Consider the following 17385-nt stretch of genomic DNA (forward strand, 5'->3'; position numbering starts at 1 on the left):
GAACAGAGAACCAAGTGTTCTTAACCACAGAGTCATCTCTCTAGTTTCTTTCTATGTATTTACATGACAACACATTATTTTAATACACAGTGTATAATTTTCATTCATATTGCAAAATGTGTATACAGTTCTCAGATTTGCAGAAGGAAATATTCCAAATTCTAATTGAATCAATGCAGAGAAAATCAATTTAGGTGATTATATCTTATATCTGTTAAGGTTTAGACTAGCATGCCAAATATTGCATTTTAGACATTTAAGTTTGACTTGATAGTTGGTAGCCTAATGATTTGATAGTCTCTTGATGCAACTCTTTTCAAAGAAATGCTATTGCATAGTGGGATGTATAACTAGTTCCCATAGTTTTTAGCAGGATCATAATTTTTGTCTTTATCACAATGCAGAGTTAAAGAGACTAACATTTCATGTTAGAAGTCTTTGTAGAATAGATGGATCCAAATTTTGCAACCATAACATGTGTTTCAAATTTGTAGCTTTCTATATTCAATGTCATTGTTTTAGCCAATAAGACATATGCTCTGGAGATCAGATTTACGCTTGTCACAAACAAATGCTAATGTCTATTTTGCTTTTAAAAAATATTGTCATTTTTTTTGCTAGAATACAATTATCTGCAATGTGTCTGAGGAAATAATTTATTTTTGCATCCCTGGAGCTTTATAAAAATGGATAAACCCATGGCTTTAACTGCATATGTATCAGAGGATGGCCTTATTGGGCATCAATGGAAAGAGAAGCTCTTGGTTCTGCCAAAGGTGTACCCCCCAGTGTAGGAAAATGTCAGGGTAGGTGGGCAAACACCCTCATAAAGGTAGGGATGGGGATTTATGGACAGGAAACTGGGAAAGGGGATAACATTTGAAATGTAAATTTAAAAAATCTAATAAAAATGTCATAATGTAAATAAAAGAATAAACTGAATCCAAATTACTTAAAAAAAGAAAGTGAATATTTGATTTACATCATTAGAAATTGTAACTGTTTCTGATATCGAAACATTTGTGGAATTATAAGAGTAATTAGTATTACAAGATTTTTAAGTATCTGCTTAGAATATTCTCAGACATAATTGCGTTTGGATTTACTAGTATCTAGTTTACTAGTCTTTAGAATTACTTTGTAATTTGCTTTTCAGGGAAATAATCAGGAGTTCTCCATTTTCCTCATAATTCTTGAATAGCAGAGAGTTGGAATATGCATTATATCAAAATGTAATGGCTTTTAAATAATAATTTGTCTTGTATAAGCAGGGTTTTTTTCAATTTGTAAATTACCAACAATTGCATATCATTTACTTTAAGTGATTTTTATTTTTAATGAGATTGTATTACATGCTACATTTAACTAAAAGAAGTTACATAGATTTATGTGTGTGCTGTGATATTGAAATATGTATGAGCCCTGGTGAATATTTTGCCAAGTTGATTAACATCTGCAACCTCATGTGTTCCTGTAGTGAGGATATTTTACTCTCAGCAGTTTTCAAGTACAAATTATAATTAAGTAAATGACCAAACACTGCTTTCCAAAACTCATTTCTCCTAAGTGATATTTAGAACCTGATCAACATTTACTTATCCCAAACATCTCTTTAGTCTCTGGTAACCACACATTTCTTCTCTGTCTCAGTGACTCAGAGGTATTTGATTCGGTGTATGAGTGAAACTGTTTGGTTTTGAACCTGGTTCATTTTACCCAATGAAAACTCTTCATTTTTCATCTATATAGAAACAAAGGATTTTCTTCCTATTAACATCACTTTTTCTTTTAATAAATTAAGAATTTCACATATAACACATAGCACACAACACACAACATATATCACATAGCATAACATATAACAAACATGTAACATATAACCATAATCTATAACCTATAACTTATAACCTATAATATGTATTATATAATGTGCTTTGGTCATATTTTCCCACTAGTCCTTCTTTTCCAACTCCTTCCACATCTCCTAACATTTTCCTCACTGAACTTCATTTGTTCATATTAAAACATACACACACACACACACACACAAACACACACACACACACACACACGCACACACACACACACACACACTGAGTTCACTTACTGCTGCCTGTATCTACAGAAGTTGAGTACCACCTACAGTAGCCTGAGTAATCTTTAAAAGGTTGCGATCCTGTGAAAAATGTTTACGTGCCCTGTGTCGACAGCTGTCAATGGCCAATAGCTTCTCAGATGGGGGTGGGGTTTTCTGAATCACGTTTGTCCATGCAGGAAGTTTAGCTGAATTGATCTTGTGCAGGTTTTGTGCATATAGTCACAGCACTGTGAACTCATGAGACTAATGATGCTGTCATGTACACCAAATGATGTTTTCTTGTAAACATTTACTCCTTCTTACCCTTACAATATTTGTGCTCTGCCTCAACTTTTTACAATGATCCCTGAGCTGAGTGGGAAGGATGTATGATATTGATGTCCCATTCAGAGCTGAACCATCTACAATATCTGTTTCTATAAATTCTGTTAATCTCCATCTACTACATGAAAAAGGTTCTCTGATGAGAGATAAGGGATACATTAGTCTTGGATATAAAGGTAACTTAGGGGGTAATTTAGTGCTAGGACAATTTAACCAAATAATATTAGGTTCTCTCATATGTGATATGACCTACCAAGTCACAGGTTTGGAGCTAAGGTAATGGTACTAAGGATGAGTTCTCTCTTGCAAGGCATGCCACAAATCTAGGCAGAAAGTGATTGGTTACTCCTATAACATTTATATCACTGTGACACCAGTATTCATTTCTCAATAGGTCAGTCATTAATATAACTTGCAGAATTCTATAAAACTTTTCTTTCTCAGTTGTGAAACTAGCACCAGCATTATGAAAGTTAACTAATAAAAATGAAATCTTCATATTGGCAATGTCATGATTGCTCCATTACTTTCAATCAACTAGGTGATGTCTTTATCAATAGGTTCCTACCACCAAATTCAGGACATTAATAAAGAATAATGCTATTTTTGGAAGAATTGAAGGATTCAACTGACCAAAAACTGAAAAGGTGGTAGCCCATACTTCTCAATGAGCTTTACCTTTGATCATCTATGGTGGTAGTGAGAAGCATTGTTTCCATGTCCCAGTGTAGATCCATTTAAACTCTTTTTAAATCTTAAAATTAAAAAAAAGTGTATGTATGTTTTGCTTGCATATATACCACGTGCATATCTGGTATCCCCTGAGGCTCGAAGATAGGGTTGGATGCCCTAGAGTAGAAAATGGTATTGAGCCACCATATGTGACTGCTGAGAATCACATCTGGGTCCTCTGCAAACATAGTCAGTTTTCTTATCTACTGAGTCACCTCTCCAACCCAATGTTAGCTCTGTTCATATGTGTGTGTGTGTGTGTGTGTGTGTGTGTGTGTGTGTGTGTGTGTGTGTGTAAATATTTTAGAAAGCTTCTATGGTATTGGGATTCTAATTGTAAGTTTCAAAGATCTTTATAACTAGATATCCTTTCTTTTTCCTGCTCCTCTACCTTGCTGTCCCATCCCCACTCCATGTAACCCTTCTCATTTCATCATTCATATTCCTCCCTTCATACCATCTTTGTTTTATTTCCTGTTCCTTGTAATCTGCTGGTGGTCAATGCCACTCCCCAATATATATGCATATTTCAATTTTAACCAATCTATCTAAAGTTTTGTTTCTAGCTTCCAAATATGAAACATGCAGCTGTTTTCTTTCTAATTCAAAATTTTCCCATTCAGAATAATCATTTCCATCTTTTCCATTACCTATAAATTTAATAATTTTATTTTTTCCCTTTTAAAAATTTAATTTATTGTTTTTATTTATTAATGTTATATCCTGCTCACTGTCCCTCTCCTGGTCAATTTCTTTCACAATCTTTTCCTCATCTCTCTATCCCTTGTCTTCTGAATGGGTGCAGCTCCCTGTGAATCTCCCCCAACCCTGGATTTCAAGTTTCTGTAAGTATAGGTGCTTCCTCTCCCACTGAAGCCAGACAAGGCATCTCAGCTAAAAGAACATATCCCATGTACAGGCCACAGCATTTGGGATAGCCCCTGTTTCAGTTGCTTGAGACCCAAATGAAGACCAAGCTATGTACCTGCTACAAATGTGCGGGAAGGCTTAGGTTCAGCCCATGTTGGTGGTTCAATGGAGCAGAGGCTGAGGAAATGGCCAACCAATAACAATCCCAACTTGAGACCCAGGCATGTGCAAGCATCAGTCCCTAACACTATTAGTGATACTCCATTATGCTTGGAGACAGGAGCAAGTTGTCTTCTTGGAGGCTCCACCCAGCAGCTGACTCAGACAGATATAGACACCCACAGCTAAACAATGGATGGAGGTTATGGAAGAATAGGAGGAAGGATTGAGGTCCCCAAATGGGATAGGAACTCAACAAGAAGACCAACAGAGTCTTAATTTTTAAAAAAATTTCAGTTTTTAAAGCTGAGTAACATTTTACTATGCATGTGTATTAGTTTTTCATGATCCACTCATCAGTTCTACTTTCTAATCACTTTTAATAAATCAACGGTGCTCATGATAAGCTAGTATTAATTTTTTATTAGGATATAAAATCATGTGAGTGTAAGTCCAGAAGTGGTATAGCTGGATCATATTGTAGATCTTCATCTAGCTTTTTGAGTAACCACTATACTGATTTCATTAATGGCTGTATTGGTTTGCACTCCTACAGTAACGAGCATATTACTCTTTTCCTATGGCGAGCCCACATTCATTGTCATCAGTTTGCTTTCTTAGTTTGATTTTTCGGTTTTAATATTAGCCATTTTGGGTGTGTAAAGAAGACATATCAAAGTTGTTTTTCATTTTCATTTCTCTGATGGCTCTTGATGTTAAATATTTAAAATATATTTCTCAGACATTTGTATTTATTCTTTTGAAAACTTTAATTCTGTACTTTGATTTTAATTGTTATTTTTGTATTTTCATCATTAATCCTTTGTATATTGTAGATTCTTACCCTCTTCCAGATATATAGTTTTGTAATTTGCCTCATAACTCAAAAAAAATGAATTATAGGCCAGATTCTCTGATGAACTCTCACATTCTTTCCATCTCTGTCTCTATCTGTCTCTTTCTCAATAAAATATTTGCAACCCAAATTTAAAAAAAAAACCTTATCAAAGTCATCATCCCCTTACTATAACTCAGCATTATCTCAGAGATGCAGATTATGGTTAAACATATGGATATTAACATATGTAATTTGCTTTATGACTAGATTCAAAGACAGAAACCACCCGAACTTCTCATTAAATGAAGAAATTACCTATGACAAAATCAAACATCATATTATCATAAAACTGGAGAATCTAGGGATATAGGAGATACATAACCCAGCACAATAAAGCCAATATATTGGAAGTCCATAGCCAATATCATGTTAAATGGAAGAAAAACTAGAAATATTGTCACTAAAATAAGGAAAAGGCAAGGCTGTCTGCTCTCCCCATCCTTATTCAATATGAGACTTGAAGTTGTCACAGTCCAATAAGACAAGAAAGGAGGGATAAAGGATACACATAGAAAAGGAAGAAGTCAAATATCTTAGTTTGCAGATGATATATAAAAGACTACAAAGACACTACAGCATCTCCCCTCAGCTGAAGAACACATTCAGTAATGTAGTAGGATAGAAAATTAATACACTAAAAGGTAAGTAGCCTTTCAAAACAGCAAGACCCTGTAGACTGAGTAAGAAATTAAAGAAACAACCTCTTATATTCCAGCCCTCAAATATCTTAGATTAAATCTGAGATGGGAGTGTTGTACAGTGAAATGAAAGAAATTATAGAAGAAACCAGGAGATGGAATGGCCCTCCATGATGAAGAATTGGTTGGGATAATAGTGTGATAATGGCTACTAAAGCAGAAACAATCTACAAATTAAATGGACCTCCGTCAAAATTGTAACATAATTCTTCACACAACTTAAATATAATCTTCAACTGTATTTGAAAGACAAAAAGACCTAGGTTGGCTAAAATAGTTCTGCACAATAAAAGTCACTGGCTGGAGGTATTATAATTCCAAATTTCAACTTGTACTATACAGTCAAGTAGTAAAAATAGTATTGTACTGGCATAAAAACAGAGACATTAATCAGCAGATTAGACTTGAGGACCTACATACAAACTCACATCCTTACAGCCACATAGATTTGACATAAAAAAACCCCAACAATACACATTGGAGGAATTGTAACATCTTGAACAAATAGTATTTGTCAAACTTCATAGATACATGTAAGAGAAGGAAACTACATCATTATCTCTCTATACATAACTCAACTCCAAATAGATAAGCACTTTAACATAAGAGCTGATAACTTAAGTGTATGTGGGGGAAAAATACAGAATATGCTTGAATTTATTGGCATAGGAAAGGATTTGCTTAACAGGCCTCTGATAGCACAGGCATTATGGCCAACTATTGATAAATGGAACTTTATGTAACTGAGAAGTTTCCATGCAAGATACCATCATCTATAATCAGAACACTGTATTGACAAAACCTCTAACACAAATCAAGATCTTTCCCCTGAACCTAGCTTCATATGTTTACCAGCCATTTTATTTCATCGCATTGTTTTCCTTGCTGTTGCACTTTGTAGGTGCCAACGTTTTAATTTTCCTAGTATCTGAGAAATATTTATGTCTGCATTTAGCATTTTCAGTACTTAATAAGCACTCTGTATTAATAACTGAAAGAAAGCATGTCTTAAATCTGCAGGTGTTAGTTTTTGGTGAGTTTTTATTGAATCATTTGTATTTGCTATGTATTCAGAAAAAAATATAAACCCAAAATTGTGACCGTTGATTATATGTAGATCGCTCCTGAGAGACACAGCCAGAATACAGCAAATACAGAGGCGAATGCCAGCAGCAAACCACTGAACTGAGAATAGGTCCCCCGTTGAAGGAATCAGAGAAAGAACTGGAAGAGCTTGAAGGGGCTCGAGACCCCAAAAGTACAACAATGTCAAGCAACCAGAGCTTCCAGGGACTAAGCCACTACCTAAAGACTATATATGGACTGACCCTGGACTCTGACCCCATAGGTAGCAATGAATATCCTAGTAAGAGCACCAGTGGAAGGGGAAGCCCTGGGTCCTGCTAAGACTGAACCCCCAGTGAACTAGACTATGGGGGGAGGGCGGCAATGGGGGGAGGGTTGGGAGGGGAACAAACATAAGGAAGGGGAGGGGGGAGGGGGATTTTGCCCGGAAACCGGGAAAGGGAATAACACTTGAAATGTATATAAGAAATACTCAAGTTAATAAAAAAAAAAAGACTATGTGTTATGATTGCACTCTACTTACCAAGTGCCCTTATGCCTTTTTAAAGATGTTTAATACTTCCTTTTAATTTTGTGCAACACTGCAATACCCTCACATAAAATAATTCATTTTATGTTGCAATTCCTAGCATTGCACAATAATGTTCCTGTTATTAAGATGCATAGAACTCTGTATCAACATTATTAAATATTCATGCTTTCTGACTATTTCCTCATTATTTAGCATTTACACCTACTAGGAGATGAGGGACGGTTGCTGCTTAGTAATCACTTACCTGTCATGGTGCATTCCGATTTTGCTTTCGTTTTATAAGAAATCTGAAGCACACTGTTGTTCACTCTTAAGTTTGAGATGCAACCATTAACATTAATTGACTGCTGGATTCCGTTCCTGTGATTATTGTTTCTGATTATTGTGTTCCTCTGCAGGAATGGCTTGAGACCCTTCTTCCCTGCATGTCTTGAAAGTAACAGAACTTGATTATGGTAGCAAATGTATCCCATTGAAAAAATTAGTCCCTTTTCCCACCCATTCAACAGGATCAGGTATGGGGGTGGAGACAGGAGAGAAGCCCAGAGGGCGATGAGAACAAATGGAATTATGTAACTGTGGGGTGTGGGGAGCAGGGGAACCTCTAGAAAGACCCTAAAAAATCTGGGATGTGAGAGGCTCCCAGGACTCAGTGGGGATGTCCTTAACTGAAATGCCCAGCATCAGGGAGATAAAACATGAAGAGACCACCTCCAATAGATAGACAGGGTACCCCAATGGACGGATGGGGTCACTAAACTACCTTTGATTTTTGACCCGGAATTTTCCTTTCTAAGAGAAATACTTGGACAAAAATTGAGCAGAGATTGAAAGAAAGGACATCCAGTGTCTGGTCCAATTTGGGTTTTATCTCATGGGCAGACACCAAACTCTGACACTATTACTGATTTCATGTTGTGTTTGCAGACAGGAGTCTAGCATAGCTGTCCTCTGAGAGGCTTTACCAGCAGCTGACTGAGACAGATGCAGAAACTTACAGTCAACCATTGGACTGAGGTCAGGGACTCCAATGGAAGTGTTAGGAGAAGGACTGAAAGAGCTGAAGGAGATTAGAACCCCATAGGAAGACTAACAGTATCAACTAACCTGGACCCCTAGAAGCTCCCAGAGACTACGTCAACAACCAAAGAGCATACATGGGCAAGTCTATGGCCCCAGGCACATATGTAGCAGAGGACTGCCTTGTTTAGCCTCAGTGCGAGAGCACATGCTTAATCCTGTAGAGACTTGATGCCTACGGGAAGGGGAATGGGGGTGTATGATATGGATGAGAGTGGGTGAGTGGAAGGTGTGGTGGGTGAGCACCATCTCAGAGGCAAAGGAGAATGGGTATGGGGTGTAGAACTTTTCGGGGGACTTGGATGGGGGTAACATTTGGAATGTAAATAAAAAATACAAAATACAAAATACAAAAGAAAATCAAAATCATTAGTGTCTTTGAGCCTTGAGAATTGCAGGGAACTGGAATCAGGAAGCTTATTCCTCAATAGGGGTTATGTCAGAAGTACTCTTGTGTGGTCTTCGTCTATGTAGAGACCCTGTATATAAAATGCCAGGCACAGCCCCTGCATAGATGGTACTTTGCTTCTTACAATATTGATGACCAGGCCGCCCACAACCACACCTTTTCCATCGCTGAGAAAAGGCTCTAGTCTCTGAAGTAGTTGACAGAGTGATCTTGGTTCATCTAAGAGCACTGTGTTGGCTCATGCCAGAATTAGCGAACATGGAATCTTAGTGGGAAGTTTACTGCCAGAAGGGAAGCATACAGTACAAACACTAGAAGCTCAGAACACATAAAATGTTCATTTCTGAATTATTTAAAACTTGGTTATATGCTAGAAATAAATTACCTTCACTCTTTTCAAAATATATTTGGCTATTTATTTGACTAGGTTCCTATAGGAAAATACCTCAGATGTTTTCCTCCCATTGTGCAGGCTCCCACTTTGCTTGGATGGTAGCAGTTTTTGCTATGTATGAATACGGATCCATTTGTGTTATTCAGCATTCAGGTATCCACATTGATCAGCACCATACGTTGAAGATACTGTCCTTTCTTGAGTGTGTATTTTTGGCTTCTGTGTAAAAAATGGCTATCTATAAGCATTAAGAATTATGTCTGGGTCTTCAATTAGATTACACTAATCAATATGTGTGTTTTTGTACTAATAGTGTGCTGTTTCAATTACTATCACTTGGTAATATAACTTGAAATCACTAAGTTAATCCAATTACAAACACTTGGACCTATAACAGGAACCCGCCAGTAAGCTATGCTGATGTAGTGAAACAAATGTTATGGGACTAACCAACACTTTTACAAATAGTTTTGAGGTCCTTTTCATGAGATGGAACCTATTTAATGCACTGATAATGTAACCAAGACCTAGAAATAGTAGAAAAAATAAAACTAAGTTTTCATTTACAGGCATCTGTGTATTTAAAACTTTACATACTTTTAAAATATGCAAGCATTGATTATTTTATGACAATCAAAATAGGTGGCTTTTTGTTGTTTTGCTGTGTGTGAAAACAAGCACTTTTATTCTGATGCTGGAGACTTGTTTCTTATTTTTCCCTCTTTGGTTCATATGTATATCTGCTCAATTGAAAACTAGTATGTTATTAGGTGTAAATGCAGGAATAACTAAGGGAAGCAAGTAAAAGGAAAAGTTAAAAAGTTCAAAAAACTCTTAAAGTATTTTGTTGACTGGTAGAATTACAAGTCACAAAATCTGTCTCTGATTTCTTTAATCAGCATCTTGCTTCATGACTCCTGCACGTGGTTATTTCTGTAACGCCTCTGTGCTTCCTCTCATTATCACTTTCCCTTTCCTTTCAGGATGTCCTAAATCATTTGGGGTCCTGCGAACTGGATGAAGATGATCTAATGCTTGATTTAGAATTTTTAGAGGAGCAGAATCTTCAACCACCAGGTAAGGGTTGAAGAAACACCCATAGCAGCATAATCATAAAGCCAATTAATTAGCTTTAAGTGCAGCTTTTCACAATAATCTAGACACTGAATATAGGTTTGTGGGTTTATTTTTAGGCTTTCTACTGTATTCCATTGATCTACATTTCTGTCTCTGTACCAATACCATGCAGTTTTTATCACTATTGCTCTGTAGTACAGCTTGAGATAAGGGATGGTGATTCCCTAGTTCTTTTATGGTGGAGAATTGTATTTTGCTCTCCCGTTTTTTGTTTTGTTTTGTTTTGTTTTAGTTTTTATTCTAGATGATTTGGGAATTGTTCGTTCTATCTCTGTGAATAATTGAGTTGGAATTTTGATGGGGGTTTTCTTTTGGTAAGAAAAGCAATATATAGAAAACCAACAGCCAAACTAAATGGAGAGAAACTTGAAGCAATCCCACTAAAATCAGGGACAAGGCTGTCCACTCTCTCCTTATTCATCCAGTGAAGCACTCAAAGTTCTACTAGAGCAATTAGACAACAAAGGGAGGTCAAAGTGACACAAATCAGCTCAAATAAATCAGTAGCCTTTCTCTACACAAGGATAAATGAGTTAAGAAAGAAATTAAGGAAACAAAACCCTTCACAATACTCACAAATAATATAAAGTATCTTGGTGTAACTAACAAAGCAATTGAAAGAACTGTATGACAAGAGCTTCAAGTCTCTGAAAAAAGAAATCGAAGACGATCTCAGGAGATGGAATGATCTCCCATTCTCATGGATTGGTAGTAAAATGGCCATCTTGCCAAAAAAGTGTTTTTGTTCTTGCTTTTGTTTTTAATAAAGAAATACTCCAATTAAGTACTTAACAATTTAAAACATAAATATTTTATGTTTGAAGAATAATATAATAGCTACCATCCCATTTTTCATTGTTTACTTTCAAATAAATGAAAGTTCTGGTGGTCTACATTTGTTATTCTCCATTTTAGTTGTAACAACCCTAACAACATAGATTAATGCTGAGATTGTAAAGTCAATTTGAATGCTGATGGTGATGAATAGCAGCCAAAGGCATACCCTCAAATACACACTTACAGTTTGATGAGAATAAAATTCACATTACATAAACTAAGAGAATGCACATCATTTGTAATAGTTTGAATATATATTAAATATTATAGCTCTAAACTTAAAAATACTTCAGTTAATGTACTTTACATGGCCTAATTATATTCACACTTGGTTATTTGATAAAAATATTGTGTGTTTTTTAAGTGAAAAATTTTAAATTGTTACTTTTAAATTAAAAGTCAAAAGTGTTAAGGTAAGATTTAAAATCTTGAGTCTACCTGATGAGCTAAGGAAAGATGACCTTGCGGTACTTAGTGGTTTCTACGTCTAACTCATGTGATTTTTACTCTCTGTATTCATTCTCAGCCATATTTTGAGTTGTTTGTTTCATACTAAATTTATATACCCACTTAATATATTGTAAATTTAAAAATCAGACCATAGTGATACTTATGTTTTCTTGTACTTTATTTTAGCTTGTCATTATATATCAACTTGGGATTAAATATTTTGAGAATATTCTACATGCAGTTAGTTTGACAACTATCACATTGAAATGTAGATATTTATTAATTTTTTAATGAAAATAACTTCTGAAGTTTGTTTTTACTGTGTATTTGTCCTAACAGTTAGACATTGGGGAACACCATAAAAAGCATTCTGTTTGAAAGTAGCCTTTTAATAAAGAACTAGTCAATATCTAGCAAACATGTGTTGCTATAGTTAGACATATAATATAGCATATTTCCCATATAGTATAGTATAATATAGTACTATTTAACCTCTAATATCCAAACTTGTTATGCTGCCAAACTATAAAATAACAATGTATACATATTAAATACTCATCTCCATGTCTTCAGGAATAAAATGTTGGAAATACTTCAAATGCCTTTCAGTAAGACACTTACTGAATATTTAATAGTACAACAAGCAAAACTAAAAGCAATGAAGAAAGCATTCATTTTTACTATTGTACGATTACAGGGTAGTTGTCATGAGTGAATGATACAGAGATGAATTAGGTAGTGTAACTACACCCTAGATCCTCAGCATTGACATACATAAAACTTGGGCAGTCTGTCTGTCCCTCTTGCTGCATGGCTGAGATAGGTCTAGTGCCATCCCTGAATGTTAATATCCACTCTCCCCCTTTCATTTATCCCACACATGCTTATGCCCAGAAGATAATGAAAGGAATTTCTGTTTATTCTTGTTAAAATCTGTGTGGTAAAATAGATCTCATAATTTTAAACATATTTTGACTTTTCGTAAAGAGAGAACATATCAATAAATCTTACTATTTTTGGATGTCTTGAAGCTAATTTAAATAATGGATTTAATAACAAGTATTGAGATGAGAGAAAATCAGTAAAATGTGAGGCTTCCAGGAGGCATCCAAGCAGAAGGCATGGAGAATTCTAGAGGAGACATGGTTGTACTTCTGCAGGCGGACAGCATGATGGAAAGGCAGAGATGATAACTATAGATTAAAAGAGCTGAACGCAGCTGTTCAGTGGTATCACACATCTTTAATCTCAGCACTAGGGTCACAGAGGCAAGCTGATCTCTGTGAGTTTGAGGTCAGCCTGCTATATAGAGCTAATGCCAGGATAGCCTAGGCTATACAATGAAGCCCTGTGTCAAAAACCAAAAATCAACAAAACAAAACAAAACAAAACAAAACAAAAAACTAAAAAAAACCCAGGAAACAAAAACAAAAAAGACCACAAATAATGACAATAATAATAATAGTAATGATAATAGATGAGTACAATGTGACACTCTCATTGGAGTCTTTACTTAAAAATGTATATACTCTTTGTGAAAAAAGTTAAGAGTTTTGAATGTTTTTACTATGAAGAAATGATGGAATTTATAGAGATATGTTTAGTTTATGTGTACAATGTTTATGGTATTACTTATCACATATAATAAATGTTTAGAAATTGAAAGATCATTCTGAATTAATGGAAGATAAGATGATTTGATGGTGTCTCATCAAATTATACTTCATTTTGTTTAATTTTAACACACTTTGTAAATGGCGTTCTGATTTAGTTCGAATTTTATAAAACGTTTTGTGGAAACATCTGTGGTAGAATGACTATGTCAGTGATTTGTTTGATCCACAAGTATGGACAATGGATTGTATTAGGTTGATATATTATATAAAATTACCAAAATCAGGAAATGGGTGTCTTAAGTGAGGAAATGGTAGAACAATAGTGATTTGGGATTAAAATTTCCCAAATCACAGTCTCATCTTCACGTTGTATTTATTGGAATACTTTTGAAATACTCGAATGCAGAGATGACATGAAAAGGCCAGTTCTGCTTGGAGCTAGCCGTGGTGAAAAGCAGTTATGTTTGACCGCCAGGCACGGTGAAGAGCAATAATGGCCGACAACCTAAAACAAATGTATCTCCCATCTGCTCTGGGGAAACCTTTTAACAATTATTTTCCTCTATAAATTATTCCCTTTACTTAGGAAAGAAAAGTGGTATGTTAGTGTTCAGACTCACTGCAGAGAAAGTACAGTGCAGAGCTAGATGATGAGCAGGTCACGTGCCACTACACCCATTAAAAATTATCATTTAGATGTGATCCGTGAGCATCTGTAAGCTGCCTCTTATCCACGACTAATTAAATCTAGAAAGGTAGGTTTGGATTTATAATTCATAATTTTTAGCTACTATTTCCTATGCTTCTGTGCTAGGCACTCGAGGCAAGTCAGGCTTCACTGTGGCAGAAGCTAGTGGGAAGCAGCAGTCTGGTTAAGTCGTGTAGAGCAACAACACTGACCAAATTGAAGGGGTAGGTGACAGATCACACCTGGAATGTCACCTTCTAGAAGTATTCCTAGCAATAGCATTGGTTCCATTTTCATTTTGGCTCCTGCCTTACAACCAAGGGATATTTGTAATCATGAAGATTTAATAGCTAGAAACCTGATAATGGGAGTCCATTGAGTCTTACTATGGTCTGTGTGTAGGAAAAAATGGGAAAACATTGACCAGTTATATGATGAACAAACTCTGGAAATAGGACTATGATTGTGAGAAATGCAGAGTTACATATATACACACCAAACGTCACGTTATGCATTTATAATATAATTTACTCTTTTTCATAAGATGTCATTACTTTATAATTACATATTCTAAAATAAAAATGAAAATAGGATGGGGAAATAATTCATCAAAACTGGAATACTGTTCAGGACATGAATAGTTCATTGCTGAAGAACTAGCAGTGTGTAAATGCCAATGAAAATAACATTGGTCTAATGATTGAATAGGTAAATCTGACTGAAAACAAAATGCATCATTGTCTGGGATAAAGGGGCTTATGGCGTTGAAGAAGCTACTGAACATATTCTTTACCTTGCTTACGGTATTAATTTCATGTCACACTACATAAAACCATACACTGAAAAAGATAATTGTTTATTATAAAGAGTTATTGTCTTAAAGAGTTGGTTTAAAATACAAGTAGTTTAGTAAGAAGGAAGCTGAGGGCTAATAGCGCCCAAACTTTGTTGAAGGCACATCAAATCCGGTGTAAAAACTTTTAAAGAAAATTGCATCTTTAGTACGTATTCTCAATAAACAGAAATTTAGCATAGTATTAATAGCGATTATAATTTCATAAGTTTACTTAAAACACACAACCACACACAACTCTCCTTTAAAAAAATATATATATATGATAAAGTTGTGCTAAAAATATTGATAATGCTTCCCCTAGAAGTCATAGATTATTGAAGAAATATCTAAGTGCTAGGCAAGAGAAACAACCCTTGTACTTCTTGGACAAAGAGAGGGAAGGATGATTGAGAAATTCCCAAAGCATGTAAGCCATTGCTATTCCTTTGGTTTCCTTCTGGAACCTGAAGATAAGACCCCTTTTCTGAAGTTACCAAAAACTTTGGACATAGAACTTGGAGAGAGTGAACTGTGTACAGACCTTTAAGCCTCTTTCTTGAGAACTAGGTATCATAGTACCAGAAGATGCAATGTAAGCTACCAAGGGAGAAAAGTAATTAATAATCCTACCTTGCAGTTAAATCTGTGGAACATAACTACAATTACCGTCACAACAACATATCCGCCATGGTCAAGTAGTATCACTTAATTTTTTGGAAGTATCCAACAAGTATGTAATTGGACTTACGGTCACTTAGTAGGAGGGCGTTCACATCTGTTATTATAAACTTAGCCTACTGTTTATGGCTGGATAATCCTATCCTGCAGAGAAGAAGCTTATCACTACCATATCCCGAGAGCAAATAGCATCTAAGAGCATTATAAATGCATATCCTTACGTTCAAAATGAAGGTAGTTCTTATCTGGCATTAAGGATATGCCTTTTGTGACAGAAGCTTTTTATAGATATCTACAATTGTTTAAAATGCAGGGAATAAATGACTCTGAGTTGCATGGCCACAACTGGCACAGGTACAACATAACCAAAACTATGCTCAAGGAAAAATCATAAAAAAGGTGGCAGAAAAATTCTAAGTTCCAGAGGAGCAGAATGCCTGATATAACATAGCGTCTTCTGGATGTGACAGGAAAGCTGAACTCATAAAATCTTATCAATGTAGTTGTCTTAATAAAACTGCATAATGATCACACAGCTGACACGCCAATGTGGATAGGAAAAATTTCTCAGGAGCCCATCTCTAGATGAAGAGCTAAAAGCAATAACGCCTGCTGAGAGAGGGACAATTGGATTTCTCCAGCGATGAGACCTGGATAGGTCACCCTATGACAAATAGTACATTCTAGAAATACTAAATGGATTTCAATAAGTTATTCCCATTTGTCTATCCATCCATCTAATCTATCTTACAATAATAATAATTGAAGATGTGATGAATCTGAGACATAACGGAAGGAAGGGAGGATTTGGAAGGGGCAAAATAGTTTATTGAAATGATTTAGACACAATGTGTATACTCATTTATGTTATTTGCAAGTGTGTGCTTGTCTCTCTCTCTCTCTCTCTCTCTCTCTCTCTCTCTCTGTGTGTGTGTGTGTGTGTGTGTGTGTGTGTGTGTGTGTGTGTGTGTGTGATTTCAGTGAGTCAGGATTTTTGAACCCTGTTCTCCATTTCTAACACTTTGTGATTACATTCATCACAGAGTATCAGCCTGAGTGACTGCGGCATGTTTGAACGAAACATGTATTCCTTTTTTGAATACATAGGCTAGAGCAGGAACCTAGTACAGTTTGATTTTGCTCCTTGGGATTTTGGCAATCTTAATCTTTGGTAAATTTTTTGTCTTACCACTGGTTGTTTTTTTAAGGGTACTGAGTTTTAAATAATTCATCACTATCATAGGTTATTTCAGAATAAACATTCTAATTTAAATATTTTTTCTTAGTTTTAAAACATATTACATGATGAGTTGGCTGTATTAAATATTAACAAATTAAGACATTTTATTTCAAAACAAGGCAGATTTCTTTATTTTAAACCAGTCTAATTAAGTTCCTGAAAACTTTTTCCACTAGATATTAGTTAATTGCACAAAATGCTATACAACCTACTTAGGGTAGCTCTCAACCTGAGAAAGAATTCATTTCTCTTTTAAATACCTTAAATACTAGAAACGTCTCACCAATGTTTGTAAAAGAACATGGGGTGTGGCTGTGCATTACAATTGGTTTTGGTTTTACCACTTAAAAACGCGATATTTATAAATATAAATTTAAATCATTAAATGTTCTTTGATAAAAAATAATGCAATAGTTAGGTGGTTGTTGGAGTTTATTTGGGGTTTGCTTCTGAAGTACTCAGAACATTGGTCTTGGTGTATGTCCACAAACAAATGGAGGTAATGGCCCACCAATATCAATTAATTAGGTAGTTGCTAAATATTTTGAATTTGATGAGAATCATTATAGGAATTCTTCTGTGGGATAGAAATTACTCCTGTGACTATTAATTAAGAAGGTAGTT

At 35.3% G+C, this 17385-nt stretch overlaps 1 protein-coding gene across 6 annotated transcripts in view; it reads left to right on the forward strand.

Moving 5' to 3' along the window:
* Positions 1 to 17385, forward strand: part of Ccser1 (coiled-coil serine-rich protein 1) — a 1236544-nt gene that overhangs the window by 200941 nt on the left and 1018218 nt on the right. For all 6 annotated transcript variants that reach the window (XM_039108140.2, XM_017592802.3, XM_017592805.3 and 3 more), the window contains one exon: positions 10264 to 10357. In XM_039108140.2, the coding sequence (XP_038964068.1) occupies positions 10264 to 10357 (94 nt within the window). The remainder of the gene's footprint in view (positions 1 to 10263; positions 10358 to 17385) is intronic.

Source organism: Rattus norvegicus, chromosome 4 (genome assembly GCF_036323735.1).
Source record: "Rattus norvegicus strain BN/NHsdMcwi chromosome 4, GRCr8, whole genome shotgun sequence".
Classification (NCBI taxonomy): domain Eukaryota; kingdom Metazoa; phylum Chordata; class Mammalia; order Rodentia; family Muridae; genus Rattus; species Rattus norvegicus.